The 25877-nt window shown below is 39.4% G+C and overlaps 1 protein-coding gene across 4 annotated transcripts in view; it reads left to right on the top strand.

Moving 5' to 3' along the window:
• Positions 1-341: 341 nt before the first annotated feature.
• Positions 342-25877, top strand: part of MORC4 (MORC family CW-type zinc finger 4) — a 92174-nt gene continuing 66638 nt past the window's right edge. For 2 of the 4 annotated variants that reach the window (XM_074029370.1, XM_074029369.1), the window contains exons 1-7: positions 342-686; positions 816-888; positions 7901-8033; positions 20125-20257; positions 20577-20705; positions 23398-23517; positions 24911-25011. In XM_074029370.1, coding sequence (XP_073885471.1) covers positions 585-686; positions 816-888; positions 7901-8033; positions 20125-20257; positions 20577-20705; positions 23398-23517; positions 24911-25011 — 791 coding nt within the window. In that variant the 5' untranslated portion in view covers positions 342-584. Of the gene's footprint in view, positions 687-815; positions 889-7900; positions 8034-15064; positions 15284-16021; positions 16169-20064; positions 20258-20576; positions 20706-23397; positions 23518-24910; positions 25012-25877 lie in introns of all 4 variants that reach the window. The other 2 variants (XM_074029368.1, XM_074029371.1) reach the window with 2 other exon arrangements.

Raw genomic sequence — 25877 nt, 5'->3', positions numbered from 1 at the left:
CTGGAGGCATTTGAGGCAGAGTAGGTAGAATGTTTTCCCATCAGGCGAGCTTGCTATCTTCCCAGATAGCAACACTGTAGTCTTTAGAACTTGAAAGACTTGTCTTATCTTGTCTGTTAGTCATGCAGCTTAAGCGGGACTAGGTTCCAGAAATCCCATACATGCTCTCCCTCCTCTTGCTTCATTCACGCCCCTCCCCACGCGCCCTCCCCTCGGCCCGCGCGCTTTCCCGCTCGGCGGCCTGGCCTATGGCAAACGCCAAGAATTAATTAGGGGCGGGGATCAAGGAGCGGCTGTCAGGAGGTCGCCATATTTCTGTACGGCCCAGAGGCAGCCCGAGCAGTCGCCGGGTCGGTAGAGGTGCTGACAGGGCGGAGCCGCCGCTTGGCTCAGCCGGCCTCACCCCTCCCGCCCGGGACAGGTGGCTGGAGCGCGCCCCGCCTCCGCCAGCTGCGAGTGGGAGCCAGGGAGGGCCGGTCCCGGACGGTCGCCGCCAGCTGCGAGTGGGAGTGAGCAAGGGCTAGTCCCGGACCGCCGGGCCAGGGGTCCGGCGGCAGCAGACGGGTACCCTGGCGGCCAAAAAAATGCTCCTGTACCGAGGGGCCCCCGCCGGTCCTGGCGCGCCGGGCTGCGGGCTGGCCCGGCCCGGCGGCGGCCCGCAGGCCTTCGGGATCCGCCTGAGCACGGTAGGTCCGGGGCCCGAGGGGGCGGACGCGCGCGCGGGCCCCTGGGCTGCGGGGGGCGCGCGGGGGGCGCGCGGGGAGGGCCCGGCGGGCCGAGGCCTCACGCGGGACGGGACCTTCTCTCGCCCCCAGATGAGCCCCCGCTACCTCCAGAGCAACTCCAGCAGCCACACGCGACCCTTCAGTGCCATCGCGGAGCTGCTAGGTGAGTGGCGAGGGCGGGCTCGGCAGTGTTCGCCCGAGGCAGTGGTGCCAGCGTGGTGCCGCGGACGCGAGAGGAATGCGCAGAGCCGCGCGGGGCGGGCCGGGGCTGGGGTGGGGGCCTCGGAACCGGCCCCGGCTCGGCAGGCGGAGGAGGGGGATGTCTCTCTCGCCAGGAACTGGGTTCCGCTCCTAAAACGGAGGAAACGAGGTGTGTCCGAAGCGTTAAAGATACCAGTATGTTTTTTCTCTCGCGCTCGTGATGTTCGGGCACTTTAGGATAGCTTAGTTAGTAATCAAAAGGAGATGCATAAAAACCTCAGGCCCCGAGGCAGCTGGGCTCAGCAGGGGCTGGCGACCGACGGAAGATGCCCAGCTAGCAAAGGGGCGTTGTAGAGGACCGAGGCGGGTCCTGGGGAAAGGTCTGGAAAGGGGAGTTCCTTAACTTTTGAGACAAGAAAGTTAGGAATGATGGGACATCTCTTAAGAGATGACACGAGTGCATTTGGCTCCCTGCTACTGCGGAGGGCTGGGTCCGTGGTCCACGAGCGCCCTCACACCGCTGGAATGAATATTGAGTACTTAACCTCTCGCTCCACCGGTGTTTGCTTTTCAAGTGTTTTCAGTTGATCCCTTCAAGCTAAGTACACCAATTTTTGCAGTAGTGTGCTACTGTGTGGAAAGCAAAGAAGAACTACAGTCTTGTACAAAATGCAGCAGCATACAGGGCGCATTATACATGCTTTGAAAATCGAAAGAAGGAAGAAGTATTTATGGACAAGGTTGCACAGAACAAACTCTTGAAAATGTTTTCAAAGCTCCCCAAATGAACCCCAGTCTCTACTTAAGCAATCGCTGTGGCCTTGTCATGAGAGTTATCTTGGGTAAGAAGTCAATGGGTAGCAGGAGACTTAGTTGGAAGGTTGATAAGAATGATAGAGACCTTTGATGATTAACCTTAACACGGAATGCTTTACAATATGTATAATTTAATTAGAAGGTGAAAGGCAAAAAGTGGAATTGATACGTTTGGAACCCTAGAGCAGAGGGACTGTATCTTTGAGGTTTGGTACTGTGCCTTGGGGCTGTGCACTGAACCTCTGCAGAATGGAATACAATCCAAGTTAAGTATGTAATTTGCAAGAAAGACTACAAGGGAGCAAAAAATAATGATTTACATAGTGGGGAGTTCTATGTAAACTCCCCATATGTTTACATAGGGAACCGAATGTAAACGGTTACATAGGGAACCGAATGGGAAACCGAAATGTATTGTTCTCTCATGGTTGGCACCGTGTAGAATGTGATATACCTGTGCTATGCTTACTGTACTTTCCAGGTGATTTAATGAGTTTTAAATTTGTAATTTTGAATATTTGTGATTTTGGCCATAAGCATTACCTTAAAGAACCTAAGTCAGATCTAAGATGTCCAGTATGAGAACAAATATGTGTATGTATTATGCACACACATGCATGCATACATGTATACAAACACAGATTTTAAGACCAAATAACAACTATTTGTGAAAATATTAATAATACGGAAAAGAGAGAGCAAAGTGTTAACTGGCAATCCAAAGCTTTCATTTTGGGTTTTCCTTCAATCATTTTATCCACTTAGGCATTAATTTTCTAGTGAATCATTCATTTGGTAAATATTTATTGAGCACCCACTGTGTGCAAGGCCACTGTGGTAGGCACAAAAATGAATATAACACAGATTCACTCTTCTAGTAGGGGAGATAAAACATGTACAGAAGGTTTATGCTTTGTATAACAACAAAATAGAAATCGATATATAAACAAAGATAAAAACAAGTGCTGTGGGAGTTCAGAGGAAGGAGGAATGGCTTCCAGTTTATCAGGAAGAGGAAGGTTAGGAAATGCTTTGTAGAGGAGGTGACATTTAAACTGAGATTTGAAAGATTGGGACATGTGGATATGGGTGGGGAGGAATTCCAGGCAAAAGGAACAACTGCTTGAACAAAGGCATGAAGAATATTGAGTGGAGTTTAATTAGAGCATGGGGTTCACAAATAGTAAAAATGATAGGTACTTAAAAAGTTTACAAACAGCTTTCACAAATAACTTTTTAACATTACCCTTTGAGGTAAACATTTACTTTCATCCTGCAGATGAAGAAAAAGAGGTTCAGAAAATTTAATTGACTTTTCCAAGGTTACGTGTATACTAAATAGCAGATCCAGGACTCAAACACAGGCCTTTTTACTCCAGATACTAAGTAAGGATGAGGTTATAAAGGTCATCTGGAATCAGGATGTGACTGGGAGGCTTCAGTATTTTGCTTTTTAGCCTGAAGTTTTCTGAGCAGGGGAATGTCATGATCAGAGCTGTGTATCAGGAAAGTCAATCTTGCAGCAGTGTATAAAATTGAAGGAGAGAGAGATACAGATTTATATGACTAGTTAGGAGGTTATTGCAATAATCCAGATGAGGGGAAATAAACTTTGTAAGAGACTGACAAGAGTAAATAGGGTATGAGAGAGTCTAGGGATGTATAGGGTAAAGGAGAGGGAGGGATAAGAAAAGTACTTAAATTTCAAATTTGTGGTCTCTTCAGTGCTAACCTTGTGTGTGTTTGTAACAAAGGAAGAATAGGCTTGTGACAAAAGGTGATGACTTTACCTTTAGGCAGGAATACTTTTAGATACCTGTAGGATTTCTGTAGGACAGTAGCTCCACCCTTGGCAATCTTTCATGTAGCCACCTGTAGGCCATTCTTCTGGAACAGGGGAGGATGGGAGCCTTGTGATGCTATGAAACAGAAAAGGATGAGAGGCTTGTGAAGCACTACCTCAAAGCCATCTCCCACTTGCCATCTTATCTCTCCTGGGAGGCTGTCATGGAATAGTTTCTCATTGCCTCCTAGATTCTGATGAGATAGAGAGCAAGGGGAAGGTAGAGATGGGGTCCTCCCACCAAGGGATAGCATGAGCTAAGTTAGCAGAGAGAAAACTCCTTGTGATTTGGTAGCACATGGGATTGTGTGGCCAGGTTAGGGAATGAAGACACTCCAGCATCTGATAGCACAATTCTCACCTAACTGGTGGGCAGGGAGAGAAGAGTAAAGATTCTTTCATTGCGCTACCTGTTCATTGGCTGGATGGGCCGGGTTAGGAGAGAAGATAGATTTTCTGGGATCCAATAGCATTTGCCATGTATTAGTAAATGTTTGGAGGGTTAAGCAGCAAGAAGTAGGATTGAAACCAGCCTCCAGATCGGTGCCTTGTTATCATAAGTTCATTTATTGAGGCCAGCCTTGTTATTATTGTAATTTCATTTGCTGAGACCGAATGAAAGGCCATGTAAAACTGAAAGTAAGTACAAAACCGTGCTTGCTGGTGCCTCTTTACTGATCTCTCTTTCCCTACTGCTCCAGCTGACCCTGGCCTCTTGCATGCCCCCTCCCCCTTGTATTCCATGAGCTTCCAGCCAAGGAGATAAAATGTTGAGCTGCTCCTGGCAGCTACCTTGTAACTCCTGAAGTGCCTGTGTTAAAACTATTTGGTGTGTTCCTGTAAAAAAAAAAAAAAAAAAAAAAAAAAAAAAGTACCTAGTAAAGTTTGGGCAAAATTGCAGTAAAGAGGAAAAGAATTGAGGTGATATTGTGAGAGGCCTTTGAGCTGATTCGTTGAATGCACCATTGGGTAAACATGTAGTTGCAGTAGATAGGTGTTACGTGTTTGAATCGTGAATGTTCACAAATTGTTAGAAAAAAATTCCTCTATGTCCAGAGTTTTCAGTGTATAAATGATGTCCAGTTGATTGGCAAGTTGTATCATCAGTCACAGTGCCTTTGGTTGTCTGCCAGCAGGAGTGTCTGATCAGTCCCAACACAATTCATGGCCTGCTTGCCGAGTAAAGGTTCTTGAAACAGTGTAGGCAGCTAAGTAATGCTGAATCCTTTAGTCAGTTAAAGAAAAATACTGCTGCCTCTTACAAAGTAAAGAACTACATTTCTGATAAAGCCGCCATTACATGACAGACTTGTAACTCCTGCCAAAACTTAGCCCACTTGTCTTGCCACATTATATGGGCCCTAGGCCCCCCACCTGGTCCTTAAAGCTTGACTATATCATCCATCAACAGAAGAATGGATAAAGAAAATGTGGTATATAGACACAATGGAATACTGCTTAGCCATAAAAAGAAGGAAATATTGTCATTTGCAGCAACATGGATAAACTTGAAGGACATTATGTTAAATGAAATAAGCCAGGCACAGAAGGCAAACTATGTGGAATGTTCTAACTTCTATGTGGAAACTAAAAAAGTACTAAGTAGCAGATCCAGGATGCAAACACAGGTCTTTTTACTGGAAATACCCAGTAGGGAATGAGGTTAAAAAGGTCATCTGGGATCAGGTTTTGACTGGAAGGCTCCGGTGTTTGGCTTTTTAGCCTGAAGTTTTCTGAGCAGAGGAATGTCATGATCAGAGCTGTGCTTCAGGAAAGTTAATCTTCAGCAGTGTATAAAATTGAAAGGGAGATATATGGATTTATAATAGTAGTTAGGGCTGGGCGCGGTGGCTCACGTCTGTAATCCCAGCACTTTGGGAGGCCGAGGCAGGCGGATCACGGAGTCAGGAGATCAAGACCATCCTGGCTAACATGGTGAAACCCCATCTCTACTGAAAATACAAAATATTAGCCAGGCGTGGTGGCGGGCACCTGTAGTCCCAGCTACTTGGAGGCTGAGGCAGGAGAATGGCAGGAACCCGGGACGTGGAGCTTGCAGTGAGCCGAGATTGCACCACTGCACTCCAGCCTGGGCGACAGAGCCAGATTCCACCTCAAAAAAAAAAAAAAAAAAAAAGTAGTTAGGAGGTTATTGCAATAAGCTTAGAAGTAGAGAGTGGAATAGTAGTTAATAAAGGCTGGGAAGGGTGGGAGGGGGTATAGCTAGAGGTTGGTTAATGACTACAGAATTACAACTAAGATAAAATAAATAAGTTCTAGTGTTTTATAGCACTGTAGAATGGCTATAATTAATAACAATTAACTGTATATTTTCAAATAGCTAGAAGAATAGATTTTGAATATTCCCAACAAAAGAAGTGATAAATGTTTGAGGTAATGAATATGCTAATTATCCTGATTTGATCATTACACATTGTATTCTATAAATATGTACAACTATTATGTGAATTAAAAAAATAATAAAAACAAAAAAAGTGGCTGCTACTCATATGAAATAAACTTTCCCTTAGGGCCTTGTGAATAAAAAAAAAAAAAAAGATTGACTATACCAGGCCTCTTAATCCCCTTCTGGGACTATTGGTGATGCCCTACTGCTATTAAGACTTTTTCCACTTACAGTCAGTGACAGTTTTATCAGTGACTCTGGCAATACCATTGTGGCCCTTGAAATTAATCTGTATTTTGTTTTATTTAATGAACATTCCACATATCCAAGTGGCTGTAACTGATATTGTTAATTGTATTATTAAAAAAATGGGTGTTTTGCATATTTGTAATACTTCTCTTGATTGTAAGGGGTGTTCCCGGGAAAAAAGTGACATGATTTGATCAGTGGTAATGGAACAAGTATATGGCCAGGACTTGACCTGGCTGTCTCAGCTTAGCTTTTTGGTATCACTAAAGCAGTATAGGATACCAGGGAAAGGGAAGAGAGTGGAAGGCAAGGACTCTGTCTTGCTCAAAGAGCTTAGTAGAGACGGGGAACGATTAAGGAACCTATCCAACAGATTGTATAAACTGCCCCTCAGTTGTGGCCAGTGAGCCACATTTGTCGGTGATTGACAATTATGTAAACTGGTACCTGTGGTAAAAACATGTGGCAACTAGACAGTGGCACCCCTGGGGTTGTGAATGTGACACAATTGTTAGACTATGGCAATTTTTGATGTCTTTGGAGTCTTTTTTTTTGTTGTTTGTTTGTTTGTTTGTTTGAGATGAAGTCTCGCTCTGTTGCCCAGGTTAGAGTGCCGTGGCGCGATCTCGGCTCACTGCCAGCTCCACCTCCCAGGTTCACGCCGTTCTCCTGCCTCAGCCTCCCGAGTAGCTGGGACTACAGGCTCCTGCCACCATGCCTGGCTAAATTTTTGTATTTTTAGTAGAGACGGGGTTTCACCGTGTTAGCCAGGATGGTCTTGATCTCTTGACCTTGTGATCCGCCCGCCTTGGCCTCCCAAAGTGCTGGGATTACAGGCGTGAGCCACCACGCCTGGCCTGGAGTCTTGTTTGACCTTTACCGATGATGGATGTGGGATGACAACTCATTGTGAAGACATAAATCAGGAGGAATCGTGAACCTATGTATTTTTTCTACTTTGATTCTATGTTCTCCATTTCCTGAGAGGATGGACAGCCTTGCCTTTAAAACTATTACAAAATACCTAAGCAAAAATCACTCCTTTTAAGTATGCTTGCTACCATCACTGAGATCTAGGCAGGCAATTAAGACTTTTGGTTTTAAACTCTAACCCTTTCAGTGCCTCTTAGGCTATAAACAGGAATGGCAGTACTATCTGTGTTCTTTAACAGAGGAGGTGATGTAAGAAAGAAGAAAATAAAATGATCACAAACTGTAATGTGTGTAATATGCATCATCTTTTACCAAAATTGCTCATTCAGCTTTTCTCCGTAACCACTCTTTACTGTATGTGTATATAAACAGTAAAGGGGCTAAAAGGCAAGAAGAAGTAATAAGACAAAAATGGAGCAAAATGCTTTTTATATGGGAGTAGTTATTAATACTTTTTTCCAAAGACCCTGCAGTTTGAAGTGGAAAGGCAGATTGCAGATCGCTCATGTGAAATCTGGAAATCAGCTTTAGAACTCAATCTGCCATCATCTCTTTTGTTCTCTGTAATTTAGTGAGTGCACTACCATTAATGCTCCCTGATACCTTCTCGAACATCCAAATGAGGGAAAGAAAGGACATTTTCTATGTCTTGGAGTCACTGAACTAGAGATTTTGATACAATATTGGAAAAGGGGATCTAATATCCCAGATTTTTACCTTTTGCAGATAATGCTGTAGATCCAGATGTATCTGCCAGGACGGTCTTTATAGATGTTGAGGAGGTCAAGAATAAATCTTGTTTGACCTTTACCGATGATGGATGTGGGATGACACCTCATAAACTACACCGAATGCTCAGGTAAAAATGTCTTCATTGGCTTTTTCTTGTCTTAAACTCATGAACCCTATTTAAGGCTTCATAATTTTCATTAATATTTTGCTTTCCTTTTGTTTATTCAACAAATATTTATTAAGCATCTCTTATGTGCCAGGACACTGATTATGAAACAAATACTGTCCTGCCCTCACAGAGCTTTCAGCCTAGCTGGCAATTTAGACAAGTAATAAACAGCTATAAGCATAATGATAAGAAGGTACAGAATGCTTGAGATGAGTCATCAGGGGAACCCAATCTGATCCCAGAGGTTAGGAAAAGTATCCTAGACAAAATGATATTTAAGCTGAGATCTAAGGGTGAGTACAGTTTAACCAGGTAAAGGGGCAGGGAGCAAGGGATGACAGTTCATGTAAAGAGAACAGCAAATAAAAAGACCCAGAGGCCTTCAATGGTCCGAGACCTCCAATTTATATTAACCTAAACTCACTCTTAAATCAGAAGTATTGGAGTTGGAATGATTTATCGATTGGAACCGTGAAGGTGCCTGGGTATAATCAAACCCCATGCAAGATAAATAGAAGGCATTCAGACACATATTCTTTAAAGGTTTTGCAGTAGAATCACAAACTTAGGAAATTCTCCTTTCTAACTGTTGAAGCTGGTGCTAGATTTCTGTTGCCACTCTCAGTTCATTTAATCACTTTAAAACATTTGTAGTTGAGAACGTAAATTTATACTATATCATCTTCGCGTATCACTCAGTGGAAGATGAGTGTTCCTTCAACTCCTTCCTTCTCTTTTCCTTTTTAGCAGATGAGGTTGATTACTCTCCCTGTGGCTTCCTGAACTAGAGTGTGTGAAGCACGAGTAACAATGGAGGAGTGCTGTGGAGGAGGGAAAGGGCTCCGAACTATAAAAATGGAAAATAAATTCATGTGGTTGTAGTTACCCTTGTAGGTATTCTAAATGAATTACTCTGTTTGTAGGGAAATCCCTTTGATCCATCAAAGAAACAGACATGAAATTTGGGCAAAGTAAGTGGTTGCGTTTTACCACTCAGCAGTCTGTATACCTTGTGTCTCAGACCCTCCTAATTAGAAGACTATTTGAGGAAAACCTCTAAAAGTGAAACAAGAATTGTGACCAGTATGTTAGTGAAGGTAGAGAGTTGGCTCAATCCTTCAACTTATAATACCAGTTTTATATCCTGAAGCTAATATTATATATTAAGAATATATATATTTTCTTCTTATTATTAACATATATATATTTTCTTATTATATATTAAGAAAAATACAATTTTAGATGGGATGGAACCAAAGCATTTATATATTCAGTTCTGTATGTACTAGTTGTTTTTTTCCCCCCTAAAATTACTTGTCTTCTTATTTTTTGAGACAGTCTCACTCCATCACCCAGGCTGGAGTGCCGTGGCGTGATCTCAGCTCACTGCAACCCCAGCCTCCTGGGTTCAAATGATTCTCATACGTCAGCCTCCCGAGTAGCTAGGATTATAGGTGTGTGCCACCATGCCCGGCTAATAATTTTGTATTTTTAGTAGAGACAGGGTTTTGCCATGTTGTCCAGGCTGGTCTTGAGCTCCTGACCTCAAGTGATTCACCCGCCTCAGCCTCCCAAAGTGCTGGGATCACAGGCGTGAACCACCGCACCCATCCAAAATTGCTTATCTTATTAATGATTCCGTCCCATCATACCTTATCCCATTGACATGGGTGTTGAGTAGTGGGCCCAGCAAATCTGATCTTCTTCTATTTTGTCTGTGGGACTACATCTGTGAAACTTGGTTAGAGTTATACGGTAGAAAGGAGGAGAAGAATGGTTTCAAAATAATTGCCACAATTTTTGTTCCAGATTCATTCATTTATTCATTCAACAAATTTTTATTGAGCACCTGTGTGCAAGGCACTGGAGATAAAGTGGTGAACCAGACAGACATGATTCTTGGCTGACAGCTTAGTGAGAAAGAACAACATTGACTAGTAATATAACTAAATAGGCTATTCCACCCAGTGGTAAGTGCTATGAAGGTAGAGCACAGTTTCTTTGAGAGCATATAACAGGGATCTAATCTAGTCTAGAGAGTTAAAAAAGGCTCCCCTGAAGAAATGACATTTGAATTGAAATATGAAGGATGAGTATCACCCATTCAAATTTTTTGTTCCCTCCCCAAGGAGCAAAATAGGCAGAAACTTTCTTAGCTGTAGAATTTTCCCTATCATACCAAATATGTTTCCCATCAATTTGAGCTGGGCAATTGTTCCTCCTATTTAAAAAATAATCTCAGGTATCTTCTAGCTGATTCAAGTTTGTTTTTTTGTGATTGTATCTTGAAACAAACTTGAATCAGCTAGAAGATACCTTTTTTTTTTAATTAAAAAAAATTTTTTTTGAGACGGAGTTTCACTCTTGTCCCCCAGTCTGGAGTGCAATGGCATGATCTTAGCTCACTGCAACCTCCACCTCCTGGGTTCACACACCTCTCCTGCCTCAGCCTCCCGAGTAGCTGGGATTATAGGCAGGTACAACCACGCCCAGCTAATTTTTGCATTTTTAGTAGAGACAGTGTTTCACCATGTTGGCCAGGCTGGTCTCGAACTCCTGACCCGAAGTGATCAGCCCGCCTTGGCCTCCCAAAGGGCTGAGATTACAGGCATGAGCCTCCACGCCTGGTGAAGATACCATTTATTTAAAAGAGATCATTTAAGTCCAAGCATGGTGGATCATGTCTATAATTCTAGCACTTCCAAAGGCCAAGGCAGGCAGATCGCCTGAGTCCAGGAGTTTGATACCTGCCTGGGCAACACAGGGGGACCCCCTTCTTACAAAAAAAATACAAAAATTAGCTGAACATTTTGGCATGCATCTGCAGTCCCTGCTACTCAGAAGGCTGAGGTGGGAAGATCACTTGAACCCAGGATGCGGAGGTTGCAGTGAGCTGAGACTGTGCCATTGTAATCCAGCTTGGGCAACAGAGGGAGACCTTGTCTCAAAAATAAATAAATAAATAAAAAATAAAAGATTATTTAGTCCAATCCTAACTTCTAGCGAAGGATTCTACATTTTTTTTTTTGGATGGAGTTTTGCTCTGTCGCCAGGCTGGAGTACAGTGGTGTGATCTCGGCTCACTGCAACCTCCACCTCCTGGGTTCAAGCAATTCTGCCTCAGCCTCCCGAGTAGCTGGGATTACAGGTGCGTGCCACCACGCCCAGCTAATTTTTGCATTTTTAGTAGAGACGGGGTTTTACCATGTTGGCAGCTAGAATGGTCCCACCTCGGCCTCCCAAAATGCTGGGATTACAGACATGAGCCACCATGCCTAGCCGGAAGGATTCTGTTTTTTGTTTGTTTGTTTGTTTTTAAAGGAGTTTCATTCTTGTTGCCCAGGCTGAAGTGCAATGGTGCGATCTTGGCTCACTGCAACCTCTGCCTCCCGGATTCAAGTGATTCTCCTGCTTCAGCCTCCCAAGTAGCTGGGATTATAGGCATGCGCCACCATGCCCGGCTAATTTTGTATATTTAGTAGAGAGAGGGTTTCACCATGTTGGTCAGCTGGTCTCAAACTCCTGACCTGAAGTGATCCACCTGCCTCGGCCTCCCAAAGTGCTGGGATTACAGGTGTGAGCCACCGCGCCTGGCGCTGTTTTTTATTTGAAGGCATATTACTTTTGTATTAGGAAAAAATAATAGAAGTAATTATGCAAATTTATTAAGCCTGCAGAAGTTCTATTTGACCTCTAACATTTGTTGTTACCCTGTCCACACTTTCCAACTCTTTATGCAATTCTGTTTTCAGACTGATAAAATAGTTGTGTAACTGTAGCAACAGTTTCTTCCATAAACATAGAATTTCATGAAAATCAAATTAAAAAGGAAAAACCTATTATTAAATTCCTTTAAGGTCCACAACTAATTATCTTTACCTTCTGGGGCTAGTGTGTGGATCAGTTAGTCTGTATATTCAGCTGCCTTTTTCAAGCAAGGTGAGAAACCGCTTTCAAAGTTCAAAGACTAAAAACAGCCACAGAACCACAGAGGGTATTTGCTACCTGTGCTCAGAAGTGCACTTCCTAGCAGGTGTATTCTTCTAAAACAATAGCTGGAGAATAACAGTCTGCTTAGCACGCTTTCATTCTTTTATATTACATATTAAATCACAAAAATACCTAGGAAATAGCAGTGCCTGCCTTTGTGCGCCCATGGATTTTGCCAAGGTTTGTTTCATTGGTCAGAGTCCTTATTTATTTATTTATTTATCTATTATTTTTCTTAACTTTTGTATTTGGTTTGGAGGTACACGTGAGGATTCATTACATAGGTAAACACGTGTCACTGCAGAGTCCCAATTTAAATTTACCTCTCTGGATTCTGGATTCTTGACATTTTAAGATACTCCAGAGCAAGCTACTGTAGTTTTGAATTCCACTAAAAGTGCTGGTATCCAAGCCACCTTGATGTGTAAACAGTGTTGTCTCTTACATGAGAGGATACAGCAGGACTGACTTAGCAAATAGAAACCACCTGAGCCAAGTTAGCTCTGTGGAAAATATTACTGAGCTATAGCAAACTATCATATTCATTCCTACAATTCTATTATGTGTGGTGAGGGCTTTTGTATTAGGTAGTTATTTGATTGGTACCTGGCATTCATTCTGCCAGTTTGCATTTAAATGGAATGCCTAACATGAGAACTTAGGTGGAATAAAAGAGCACACAGGAAGAGTTAAGTGAAACACAGTAACAACAACAAAAATCCAGAGTTTACAGCTCCTCTCTTCTCATTTTTCTTATCCTTTTCCATTCTGGTTCTAGCCTCACGCTACTGGTTATCTTCTCAACCTTGTATCATCATTTGGTCTCCCCAAATGAACACAGTGAGGGTTTATACTTTCAAAGGGAAAAAGAGGTGATAGATGGTGGAAGAGGCTAAAAAATTAAGGGAGTTGTAATCTCCCTATTTTCACCACTTCCCCTTGATCACCTAATTGAAGCTTTTGTGGTATAAGAGAAAGTTAAAGTCCGGTTAACCATACAAATTCATTTGGAGTGGTGTGTAAGATTACTATTTATGGAGAGCCCTGAGTTTTAGATGTGATCTTAGGTCTGAAGTAGGAGTAGGGGATAGCACATGACAACTATCAGAATGACTTCTAGAGTTAGTTTAAAATTAATGTTTGAATACTACTTTATACTTAATGTATTTTGCATACAGTATATAATTTAATCCTCATAACAAACTTTTTTTTTTTTTTAAAAAGCCAATTCTTCCACAAGAAGAATGGGAATGCCTGAATCTTACTATTACAAGTCTATATCCTGGAATACTAAGGCCCATAGGCAACACAGACTGAATATTCTTTTTTTTTTCCAACAGACTGCTGCCGTGGAAATTACCTTTTTCTGTCACTAGATTTATTTGTGCGATACACACAGCTCCTATAAAGTGTTTACTCTAGGAGGACATATGGTATTACTGTATAATGCTTTGAAATAGCAAATTAAAAGGTGGTTCCCTTTCCTAGTGAGTAAACACAAAACCATAGCCTTCAGGAAGTAGAAATCAGATACCTCAGCTCTCCATGCTCAAAAGAGTAAAATTGTTAAAGATCAGCCTGCTCAGTCATGGTCTGCTCAGAGTATCTATTTTATTGATGTTGAGAAGCACCTAATCTGAAATATAAGAAGTCCTTCCTTAGATTATAAACTCTGAGGGCAAAAATCATGTCTCTTTTATTAACAATTGTCTCTAGTGCTTAGCCCAATGCATGGCACATCGTAGGTGCTTAGTTTAAATATTTATTGAATGAATGGTAGTGCACAACATTGTAAAATTAGTCAGTCTGGAGAGAAACAATCCTTTTTAGTATGATTTTTTTTTCTTTCATTGATACCTAATATTTTACATATTTATGGGGTACATGTGAATACTTTATACATGCATAGAATGTGCAGTGATCAAGTGAGGGTGTTTGGGGTTTCCATCACCTTGAGAATTTATATGTTGGTGACATTGGAAGTCCTCTTTTCTAGCTACTTTGAAATATATGATGTATTATTGCTAATTATAGTCACCCTGGGCTATGGAACATTAGAACTTTTTTATTCTATCTAACTATAAGTTTTGTACTCATTCACCAAACTATTCATTTCTCCTTCTCATCCTGAGAAACAATCCTTACAATTAGTTTTATTGATGATGAGGGAAGATATGTAATCATTTAATTTTTAGTTTTTAAAGTTCTGTTATTTTGGTGTGTACCTGAATGAAAAATACAAGAAAAGAGAAAGGTTCTGGCTTCCAGATTAAGCTGATCAAAATGGACTACAGAGATTGTTGAGGTGCCTAAGTGAAAGGTCCTTAATAGAGCAAGAGAGACTTTAAACTGCAGCTGTTTGCTGATATTCAGAGGCAGAACTACCTATTTTTATCCTTTGGCCACATTCCAATGAACTGTCCCAGCAGATGGAACAGAGACTAAGAATTGGAAGGATTATCCTTTGAGTGGAGAGTTGAAATTGTCAAGATATATGATCCCTGACTTTCAGATTTCTAGAGGATGATATAAACAGGTTAGGAGATGCCTAATCTAGTACCTCTGACCAATGACAATATCTGAAACTTTTGTTACCCTCTCTAGATAACTACCCTTTTCACCTTACCCTAACTTTGCTTCTACAGCAATCAGAGCTGTTTTATCTAGACAGGAAAGGCAGCTTCCCAAGCCTTTTCCAGCTATGTTAGCTGGTGGAAAGGGGCCCTTTTTTACTTTTATAAAGTGTGACTCTAACGTAATGGAACTATTTATGTACACACAAACCACACAGAAAAATTAATCCCATTACCCCATAGTAATTTCCTGTGTTTTTAACCTAATAGTTTTGCCCATAAATACCAAAAGGAATAAAAAAGGAGGGACTTTTTACAAGTGTTATTTATTTGTAGGCCAAATATTCTGCCTGTCACCTATCTTAGGATGCTTTTTACCATTCTGATTTCTTTTTTTCTGATTTGTTTTTTCTTCTGTAATTGCAGCTTTGGCTTTACAGATAAAGTAATAAAGAAGAGCCAGTGTCCCATTGGGGTCTTTGGTAATGGTTTCAAGTCAGGCTCCATGCGGCTAGGAAAGGACGCCCTTGTCTTCACCAAGAATGGGGGTACTCTCACTGTTGGACTTCTATCACAGACCTATCTGGAATGTGTCCAGGCCCAGGCAGTTATTGTACCAATTGTTCCATTCAACCAGCAAAACAATATCCTTTCTGGAAATGGAGAATGTTGGTTAAAAATTAGTCTAATCTGAGTGTTTTGATAGGAACCTCTTCAGGTCAAATCCAACTATCAGAAGTTTTAAAAGAGGTATTCAAATGTCTTAAATTTAACTGGGATTTTTCTGTATTAAATATTTAAAAAATAAGACCATTGACAGAAGCTTAGAAATGTTTTTGCTGTATTGAAATTTTCATTGTTACACAGTTTGATCTATATAGTATGTGTCTGCTCTACCACCACCCCATGGTAAAGCTCCCGGGGCCTGCCTTTTTTCCCCCCTCCAAAGGATAGCTACATTTGTATTGATACGCCTAGAAATATACTGTTTATCAGCTTATATAATAGCAGAATAGTCATTTCCCTATATCTGCACAGCTGTTACTTCTGTTAGACACCTGGTTGTCTTGACTGGAACAGTATAGCAATAAGGTTTTAACTTATTGCTTCCAAAGAAGTTAAAAATTTAAGCCTTTGATCTTTGCTTTTAAATATAAGACTTTGTTTACATTATATCTTTGAAGCTATATTCTGCATGGGCAACTGATTTTGGAGCTTGTTTCTATAACTTTTCTCCATTTTTCACCTTTCTTCTTTCTATAGCAGTAATATGCATGCTTTATGTCTGTAGTTTTGTCTAAATATGCAACCCAAAGGGCAGATCTTCCTTCTCAATAGCATCCTAAGATATTATTTTTTTCTTTGACTATATTTGATTTTACAAAAAATGATTATTACCGAGGATTCATTGCCCAGCCTAGAAGCCATCTTGAACTATTCCATTTTCAACAGTGAAAATGACCTGCTGGCCCAGTTTGATGCCATCCCAGGCAAAAAAGGCACTCGTGTTCTCATTTGGAACATCCGCAGGTATAGTATTACGAAGGTGATAGCTTCTAATAAACAAAGGTAGTATGATGAAACACATTTTTATTTAATTTTAACTTTCAAAATTTTTATAGAAAGACAGGGTCTCATTTATGTTGCCCAGGCTAGTCTCGAACACCTGGCTTCAAGCGATATTCCCTCCTTAGCCTCCCAAATTATTGGGATTACAAGTGTGAGCCACTGCACTTGGCCTAGCATATTTTAATAACTCTTTTTAGAGAAGCAAAATAGATAAATTTTGATACATATTTATATCTCATTGCATACTTTTATGTAACTTCGTCTTAGAAAAACAAGAGTTCTGGCTGGGTGCAGTGGCTCATGCTTGTAATCCCAGCACTTTGGGAGGCTGAGGTGGGCAGATCACGAGGTTGAGAGACTGAGACCATCCTGGCTAACATGGTGAAACCCCGTCTCTATTAAAAAAAAAAAAAAAAGTACAAAAATTAGCTGGGCGTGGTGGTGCACCCCTGTAGTCCCAGCTACTTGGGAGGTTGAGGCAGGAGAATCACTTGAACCCAGGAGTTGGAAGTTGCAGTGAGCCGAGATCATGCCACTGCACTCCAGCTTGGCAACAGAGTGAGACTCCGTCTCAAAAAAAAAAAAAAAAAGAAAAAGGAAAACAGTTCTGTTTGAGATAGTGGTTCTTGTTGGTAGAATGTGGTATGTTTAAGGTGGAAACACACATATCCTGAGGCTATTGCCACAGATAATTAGGACAGTTTAGCATATTCTAAGCTCCTCAGAATCCTTTATAAATATCGATTTCATATTCATGGGCATTTTTTTTTTTTTTTAAATGAGACAGAGTCTCTCTTGCCCAGGCTGGAGTGCAGTGGTGGAAACTTGGTTCACTGTAACCTTCACCTTCTGGGTTCAAGTGATTCTTGTGCCTCAGCCTCTCGAGTAGCTGGGATTACAGGTGTGTGCCACCACGTCTGGCTAATTTTTATATTTTTTGTAGAGACGGGGTTTTGCCATGTTGTCCAGGCTGATCTTGTACTCCTGACCTCAAGTGATCCACCCACCCCAGCCTCTATTACTGGAGTGAGACACCATGCCTGGCCAATAGGCATTTTTTTATGTTTGGTAATTGATAGTTATTTTACTTATTAGACAATGACAATGAAGCATGAGAAAGAAAAATTAGAGCAAACAAAATACAGTAAGATCTTTAAAAAAATAACAACTTCTATATTAGTGCTTTCACAGTAGCTGGATTAGAAGTAGAAAAATCTGGCCAGGCATGGTGGCTCACACCTGTAATTCCAGTACTTTGGGAGGCCAAGGCAGGAGGATCACTTGAGGCCAGGAATTTGAAACCAGCCTGGGCAACAAAGTGAGACCCTGTCTCTTAAAAAAAAAAAAAAAAAAAAAAAAAAAGAAGTAGAAAAAAATCTTTGAAGCAGATAAATATGAACTATAATGAGACTAGGTTAAGATCATGTCTTCAAAACTAACAAAACAATCTAGAAATACTTTATGGTATTTCATTTTTTTAATCTTAGCATGTCTAATGGAATACATTTAAGAATGGATTATGGCTCAAGCCTGTAATCCCAGCACTTTGGGAGGCTGAGATGGGCAGATCACGAGGTCAGGAGATCGAGACCATCCTGGCTAACATGGTGAAACACCGTCTCTACTAAAAAAATACAAAGAACTAGCCGGGCGTGGTAGCGGGCGCCTGTAGTCCCAGCTACTCAGGAGGCTGAGGCAGGAGAATGGCATAAACCCGGGAGGCAGAGCTTGCAGTGAGTGGAGATGGCGCCACTGCACTCCAGCCTAGGCAACAGAACAAGACTCCATCTCAAAAAAAAAAAAAAAAAAAGAAAAAAGAATGGATTAACACCTAAACACTAAAAAATAACCCTAAAAACCTTTAATATAAAATAGAGGTATTACTGATATGCCTAATAGAAAGGATTATCAGATACATTTCTTCATCCTTTTCTCCTTAGGTGAAGTATTTTGTCTCATTTACCTGGGTAAAACAAATAAAAACAATGCTGGTTTATATAGAGAGTACTGTACTTAACAATTAAAAGAAGTGTGACTCACACATTGGTAATTTAGATCCTCGCTGTGTCCTACTGAGAAAACCTCAAGTAATATAGTTGGTATTACAAAGAATTTTTTGAGGTATTACAGTGATTTACATATCTTAAACAGAACTTTTTCTTTTTATGTCATTTCCCAGTTATGTATATGGTACTAGGTGCTATACAGGTTGACTTTCCCTAATCCAAAAATCTAAAATCTGAAATGCTGCAAAATCTAAAACATTTTGAGCACAGACATGACAACTCAAAGGAAATGATCATTGGAACATTTCGGATTTTGGATTTTTAGATTAGGAGTGCTCAACCAGTAAGTATAATGCAAATATTTCAAAATCCAAAAGGATCTAAAACACTTCTGGTCCCAAACATTTCAGTTAAGGGATACTCAACCTGTATAAATAAAGGATTACATGGTCAAATAAATTTGGGAAAAGCTGACTTAAGGTTTACTGTGTTGCTTTATTGTAGGACTTCTGAGAGTCCTGGAGTACTTTAATATACTAATGTATGTTGAAAATATGTAAAAGAGCTATACACTATGCAGCGTTTCCCAATCAATTTTGAAAAAGTGTTTCTTTAGGTTGGGTGGTGGCTCACACCTCTAAACCCAGACCTTTGGGAGAACAACATGGGAGAATTGCTTGAACCCAGAAGTTGGAGGCCATGGTGAGCTATGATCATGCCACTGCACTCCAGCCTGGGCAACAGAGCAAGACCCTGTCTCTAACGAAAATGTTTCTACAGACCTTTTTTCCTTAGATGGGGAAGGTGAGGGACAAGGAAGACAGAGCATCTCCTCAGGGCATATGCCTTGGGGTCGGGTGGAGTAGTGAGAATCAGAATTATCCTGGAAAATCCATAATATGCTATCATACATTGACATGGACATGATGCAGACAGACCATAATGGCTCTGGTGCAGCCCTATAAAAGGAGCTACAATTTCAACACAGCAGCTCTGAGCTTACAGAGCCTGAAGTATGAAGCAGAGTTATCACTAGAGCTCAAGGTGACTCTGAGGGCTAAGAATTATTTCTCAATTTTATTTGATCTTAGAACTTTTATGTATTTTATGTATTTTATTTTATGTACTTTTTAAGAGTATCTTATGAGATTACTGTTGCACAGAATAAATTTTGGGAACTACTGTTCTGATATATATGTTTTCTCTAAAACCTGTCATTTGAGTTTTTTTCAAGGATTAAGATGGGTCTTAACCTTTTTTCCCTGGCAGTGGTTAGTCATATAGCTCAGGGTCTTGGAATGGATCAAAACCAAGTGGCCCAAAAAGATTATGGGAAGAAGAAAGTTCCTTATGAAAGGAATGTTAGTACCATTATGTTTAAATGATAATTCTATAAATGGTATCCTAGAGGACTAGTAAATATATGCTGCTTTTATAACAATCTTTTTTCCTTTTAAGAAATAGGATTAGATCTGGGGAGATGTTAGTATCTTTTTTGTTTGAAGTTGGTAGAAGTGGGTTTTGATTCATCTGTTCATTCAGTTGGGGAAAATGATGTTGAGTGACTTACTAACAATACCTAGAAAGCTTGTGTCTATTTTAAGATCCCACTTTGAAGATAGCTGACATCCATTTGATTTATCAGATCATAGACATTCCACGTTCTTTTTTTCTTAGGAATGTGGCATCATCACCTCTATGAAAAAGTAGATTTGTTTAGAATGGGAATACCCTTAAGTATCATATGATCCTCCACCCAAGTGGTTTGTAGTTCCTTTGCACTGGTAGTCAGGGAAAGAAACAGATACCTGAGTTTTGGCTCATATTGTTTTTTTTCTTTTGGGTTCCTAGTGCATTTTTTGTCCTTTGGAGCCAGTTTTTGTTAGATTGGTACTTGTCTGTTTTCCCCAGAAATAAAAATGGAAAATCTGAGTTGGACTTTGATACAGATCAATATGACATCCTGGTATCAGACTTTGACACAGAAGAAAAAATGACTGGCGGTATTACCTCTGAGCTGCCAGAAACAGAATATTCTTTAAGGGTAAGTAAGAATGGTTTTTCAACAATGAGAGGTAAGATTTCCTATAACCTGAAAATATTATAGAACAAGATCTTCTTTTAGTTATTCAAAGATGACAACCCTCCAGCCATGTGCTAGTATTCCTTTATTGTCTCAGGTGAGACAGTTTAGATAATATAGTCAACAGTACTTTAGTGTGGTAGTTTACATAGTGTAAGAAGGTATAGAAATGGAGCCAAATCTTTGCCCAGCATAGAATCAGGTGATAGCAGTGTTTTATGGGGATGTCAGCAGAATTGGCAATATCACATAACTTTCCCTTCACCATTCTATTCCACAGGCATTTTGTGGTATTCTATACATGAAGCCACGGATGAAAATTTTTCTGCGTCAAAAGAAGGTGACTACCCAGATGATTGCCAAGAGCCTGGCCAATGTAGAATATGATACATATAAACCTACCTTCACAGTATCCTTACAACTATACCACTACATGAAGTTGACCTCTTTATTTCAGGATTAAGTTTTCAGGTTGACACAGAAAAACAAAAACTTTTCCTTTCCAATTCAAAAACATATGTCATAGTACACATTCTATTATAGTGTACTCTGAGGAAGTCTTTCTTAAATGCCAATCTATGTACCATTTTTATCAGAAATCACCTGGAAACTGTTGAAATAATAGAATCTTGAGACTGGAGATTCTGGTTCAGTAGTGTCTGAAACCTTTTTTTAAAAAAATAAGAAATATTTATTATTTTAAAATCCTCAGCTGATTCTATTGAGCAGCCAGGTTTGAGAATCTCTACTGTAAGGAATAATACACATCATTTGGTTTGTACTGGGATTTTGATATATATTAAATTTACTGAAATAAGCAAAATACTGACTAGAACTTCTTAATCTTGTAGATACACTGCAATTTTTTATTGTAACAGGTCCAGACTTACATTGATTGAAGTTAGGAAAGTGGAAATTAAAAGTTGATTTTCTAGAGTGAAATAAATCTTCTTAGGGTTTGACATAAATTCCTGGTACTTCTCATAATGGTAGCCACTCAGAGGAGCCATTGCTTTTTACTTCTATCTCTCCCCCGCATTGCATCGAGAATGGATTTCAGAGACTAGAAAAAAATCTTAAGATAAACTGTGGATATTAGGTACAACTTCGTTGATGGCTTTTGGGGCAGAAAATGTTTTTGAAAGGCTGAAAACTTGCAAGGTTATGAAAAATTGTCCTTTTAATTTATTTTCTAGTAACTAAGCACAACTCTTGGCCTGAGAAACATGCTCACACTCTATTTGCTTTATCAAAGGCATTATGTAGCATGCTTTGTCCTTCCCTGACCAAAAATGAGAAATTGTTGGTCTCTTTTTTCTCCTTTTTGGAAACACATATCTTGGCTACTAGGAATGTTTTCTTAAAGCACTAAACAAATCAATTTAATAAAGCCAGAGCTAGCATTGTTTGCTTCTATAGGTGAATTAGTTATAATCTCACCATATGTAGACTAGGATATTAGTACCATAGGTTTAACAGAGCCAGTCTAAAGAAGTGCTTTCCAACTACTGTTTTAGGATATAACACATACCTGTCTCTAGCTTTTTTCTTTTGTGGGTTTCTATCCGGGAAACTTTTATGCATGCATTCTATATGTTACCTCAGCTCTTCTCAGACTCCCTTCTCATTAAACCAAATTACCTTCCAATATTATAGTTTGGACTAAACAGATTTACTTTAGGCATGGGTAAAATGAAAGTCCTAATAAAATTTCCCCCAAGGTCACTGAGGAACAAGATCATTGATACTAACTTACTTACTTCTCAATTATCAAAGTCCACTTCTTTCATCTTTGTTCTGTCTCCTTGCACTAATTTGGCAAGTCTCCTACCCCAGTGTACCCTCACTCCATAATTTGGAATTTTAAAAGTGCACAACAGAAAGAAAAATTTGACAATCTTTATCTTTACAAAGTTAATTTTATGGCATAGGATTTTGGTTTGTTTGCTTGCAGGAGTTTTGTCTTGTTTTGTTTTTGCATTAGAATAGGTCTTATTTAAGGTTTTATGTGAACTGCTAGAGTCCAGAACATTATATATTCTGAGCCAAACATTACTGTGTTATGCACCCACTTGAGTCATGTCTTTGTGTCATATGTGACCCATTTGTTATAGGGTTTTGATGCAAGTAGCTTGTCTTTTAAAGGGGGCATGGAGATCATTTTTTGAATAAGTGACAAAAATAAATTTTCATTTGACTCATTTAGACATGAAGGTTTCTTAGAATTTGTTTTAATGAAAATCTCAGTTTCTCTGTCTCCCCTTTATCTTTCTCACTTACTTACCTCGGTTTTTAAATTAAGTAGGACGTGTTAAAAACTCATCATTATTCATATTTTACTTGTAATAATCAGTTGTCTTCATTTCATTTATCCAAGCTTGTTAACTTCTTCCCATGAGATGTATCACTACAGGACTATTCATTGTTCTTTACCTTTGCTTTTGCTTTCATTGTGTTTGGTATGGTAAGAAGATTTACTTTATTGGATATAATTTTACAGATTCGTATTGGCCCATTTACAGCTCTTATCAGAACCTATGAGCCCTAGCAGCAAATTGAGCAACTAGCAAGGGCTAAAAAATGTTTTGTGATTATTTGTCAATTTTATAATCACTGATGGTATTTAGGTATCTTTTCTTACAGTCTTTCTATGCATGTGTGTGGTGTGTGTGTGGTGTGTGTGCGTGTGTGTGTGATGTTTTTATAATCTGAGCATTTCCTGATATTCTCACATATTTCAAGGGCATAATTTTAAAAGAGCTGCATGTAGCTGTATCAACATTTATTTAATCATTTCTTTATTGTTGAACATTTAAATTATTTCTGTTTTTCTGCTTTTATAACAAATTGAAAAATCTCTGTAATTCCTAAACCTTTATGGGCCTCCCTGACTGTTTCTGTGGGATAAATTCTTTAAAAGATAATTACTTGGTCGAATATTAAGAATATTCTCAAAGCAATTGCAACAGGTGTTTAAATGCCCTCTCAAAAGGTTGTACCAATTTATGTCCCTTGGTATTTGATGTTTTTTCTATAATATGGTGCAAAATTTATCGTTGAAGTCCCTGGTATGTTTGTCGCCTTAACAATGTTCTTCTCAGAATAAGCAGGTGAGAATCACCTTTGGGTTCTCTTGCAAGAATAGTAACCAGTTTGGAATAATGATGTATCATAACAACCGACTCATAAAATCCTTTGAGAAGGTGGGGTGCCAGGTGAAGGTGAGTGGTTAATATTTCTTTGTCATAGGAGGCTGAAAAGAGTAGGAAGAGAATTTAAAATTTGCAAAGGGGATAGGCTCATTAATGGCTTTTACTCCCATCTTATGATGCTTTTTGAATTCTGATCCTGGAATTGTGTTACCAGTGAGCTGTCTTGTGTTGAAAAACTCTTTCCACCTCTCATTCTTCAGATGTTAATCAACCCAACAACTTTACTGAATACATTTTCTAAGTAGCTGTTACTAAGAGGCAGAATGAGAATACCAGCAAGTTTACCATGTGTCTCAGCTTATTTGTGTTTTAGGTAACTCTTTCCATTTTCTTGGGAAGACAATAAGGCGTAGTGAAAGGCATATAAAATATGGTGGTTGAAGACCAGGATTTGGGTCCTGAATTTTCCATTTACAAGCTGTGTAACATTGGATAAATTGTTTAATTTATCTGAGGATCAATTTCCTGACCTATAAAGTGGAAACAACAATAATAAACATACCTGCTTTGCCTACCTCGCAGCTTACAGGGTTGAGAGATGTAAATGGGATGAATTATGTGAAAATATTTTTAAAACCACTTTATACAAATTTTACCATCATCTTTAATGTCTTAATGATTATTTAAAGTAGCAATGTCTACAAGTATCCCTTTTATTCCTGTTTTACAGATAAGATTGCTAAAGCACAAAAATGATGAACTGCTTCATCATAGTAAGACAGTTATATAAAGCCCAGGATAACTCATTTTCAGCCTATTTTGTTTTTCCTTGTTATAGCACCTTTAGACAACTCATGTTTGTGTGCCAGTCTAATTACACCTTTACTCAGTTTCTTCCGTTAAAGAATTAGAATATGATTTAAATCTATGAAACTCTTGCATCAACTTGTAATTAATAATTGCTGTGTGACTCTCTTTAGTAGTTGTTTGGTGGCCTGTGTATGTGGGAAAATTGTTTATTTTAATATAGGATCACATAGCACCCCTAAAATTGTTTTCAGGTGAATATTTGTTTCAGTTCCTTAGAACAGTAGTATATAACCTTGGTTTTTTAGCACGGTAATTCTTTATTCAAATGCAGTCTTATGGTAGTCCTGGAATATAAAGCAGATAAAAGTTGAGGTAGTGTGGGTGAAGTAGAGATGGCTACTAATTGCAGAAGACTCCTAGTGATCTATGGATCATATTTTGAAAATCTCTGCCCTAGAATTTGTCAGAATTTCTAGTTCAGTTTAATGCTTGCAGTCTGTTGATGTACATTCTAAGTGTTTCTCTAGATCTTGATGGTCTTTTCTTGCTCATGAACGTTATGTAACCTTTCTATTATTGTTTGGAATCAAAAGGAAATGCCTGCAGGCAGCCAACAGTAATGTAAGTGTTGAAATTAATATTTTCTTCTAAGCCAACTCGTGGAGAAGGTGTAGGAGTAATTGGAGTCATTGAGTGCAATTTCCTAAAACCTGCCTACAACAAACAAGACTTTGAGTATACCAAGGAGTACCGGTGAGTCACTCCCAACCTGAGGTGCTTCCGTTAGTTTGTTCAGATGTGATTCTATTCTCCAAAGCCTCTAAAACCATCTCTAAAAACCTGCTAAATGAGTTAACTGAGAATTACTTCAAATTTGTTTTCCAAGATTAGAGATAAAATGATTTCATTTTAAATTAAAGTTTGCTGAATGATATATGGACTCTTGTTGAGATAAACCTTACCTTTAGAAATTATGCAAAGAGCATAGGAGTAATTTGGTAAAAGATTTCTGGGGAAATGAAAAGCTTTGGAATTGATCTTAATGGAAACAGATGAATGGATCTGAAGTTATGGAATACATTGGGTAAAAAAAAGCAGATTGAAATTTGTTCCAAAAATTTTTCTTGAAGCCAGTGAACAGATTTAGAGCAAAGTGGTGGAACAGCAGGAAAGATGTGCTTTCTTTAAAGCATCTAGATTTAATAGGGCAAGCAAACAGGTAAGATTCTGAAAGGAACTCGACATTATGGCTGGACCAGTAGGGATATTTTTAGAAGAGAAAGAAAGGAGTTTTTAAAGCCAGGTTAGAATAGTTTGTTTTAAAAATGTCGAGAGGGAAATGAGTTTTATTCGTTAAGTATTATGAGACAGCTTCTATGTGCCAGGTACTAAGGATGAAAAATAAGACTCTTCGACACCTATAAACAAATATGTATGCAAATAAGAAACTTAAATACTTATAATTGTTTAATAGGGGATATGGGCAAAGCAGGGAGAACTTTAAATATGCTTAAGGGTGTCAGGGAAGGCTTCACAAAGCAGATTATATTTGAGATTAAACATGAAGGAAAAGTTTTCTAGGTATACAGTAGAGGAAGGACATTCTAAGCAGAGGGAAG

This window comes from Macaca fascicularis, chromosome X, assembly GCF_037993035.2.
Source record: "Macaca fascicularis isolate 582-1 chromosome X, T2T-MFA8v1.1".
Taxonomy (NCBI): domain Eukaryota; kingdom Metazoa; phylum Chordata; class Mammalia; order Primates; family Cercopithecidae; genus Macaca; species Macaca fascicularis.
Note: the sequence above shows the minus strand (reverse complement) of the source record. Positions and strands in the feature narration are given on the sequence as shown.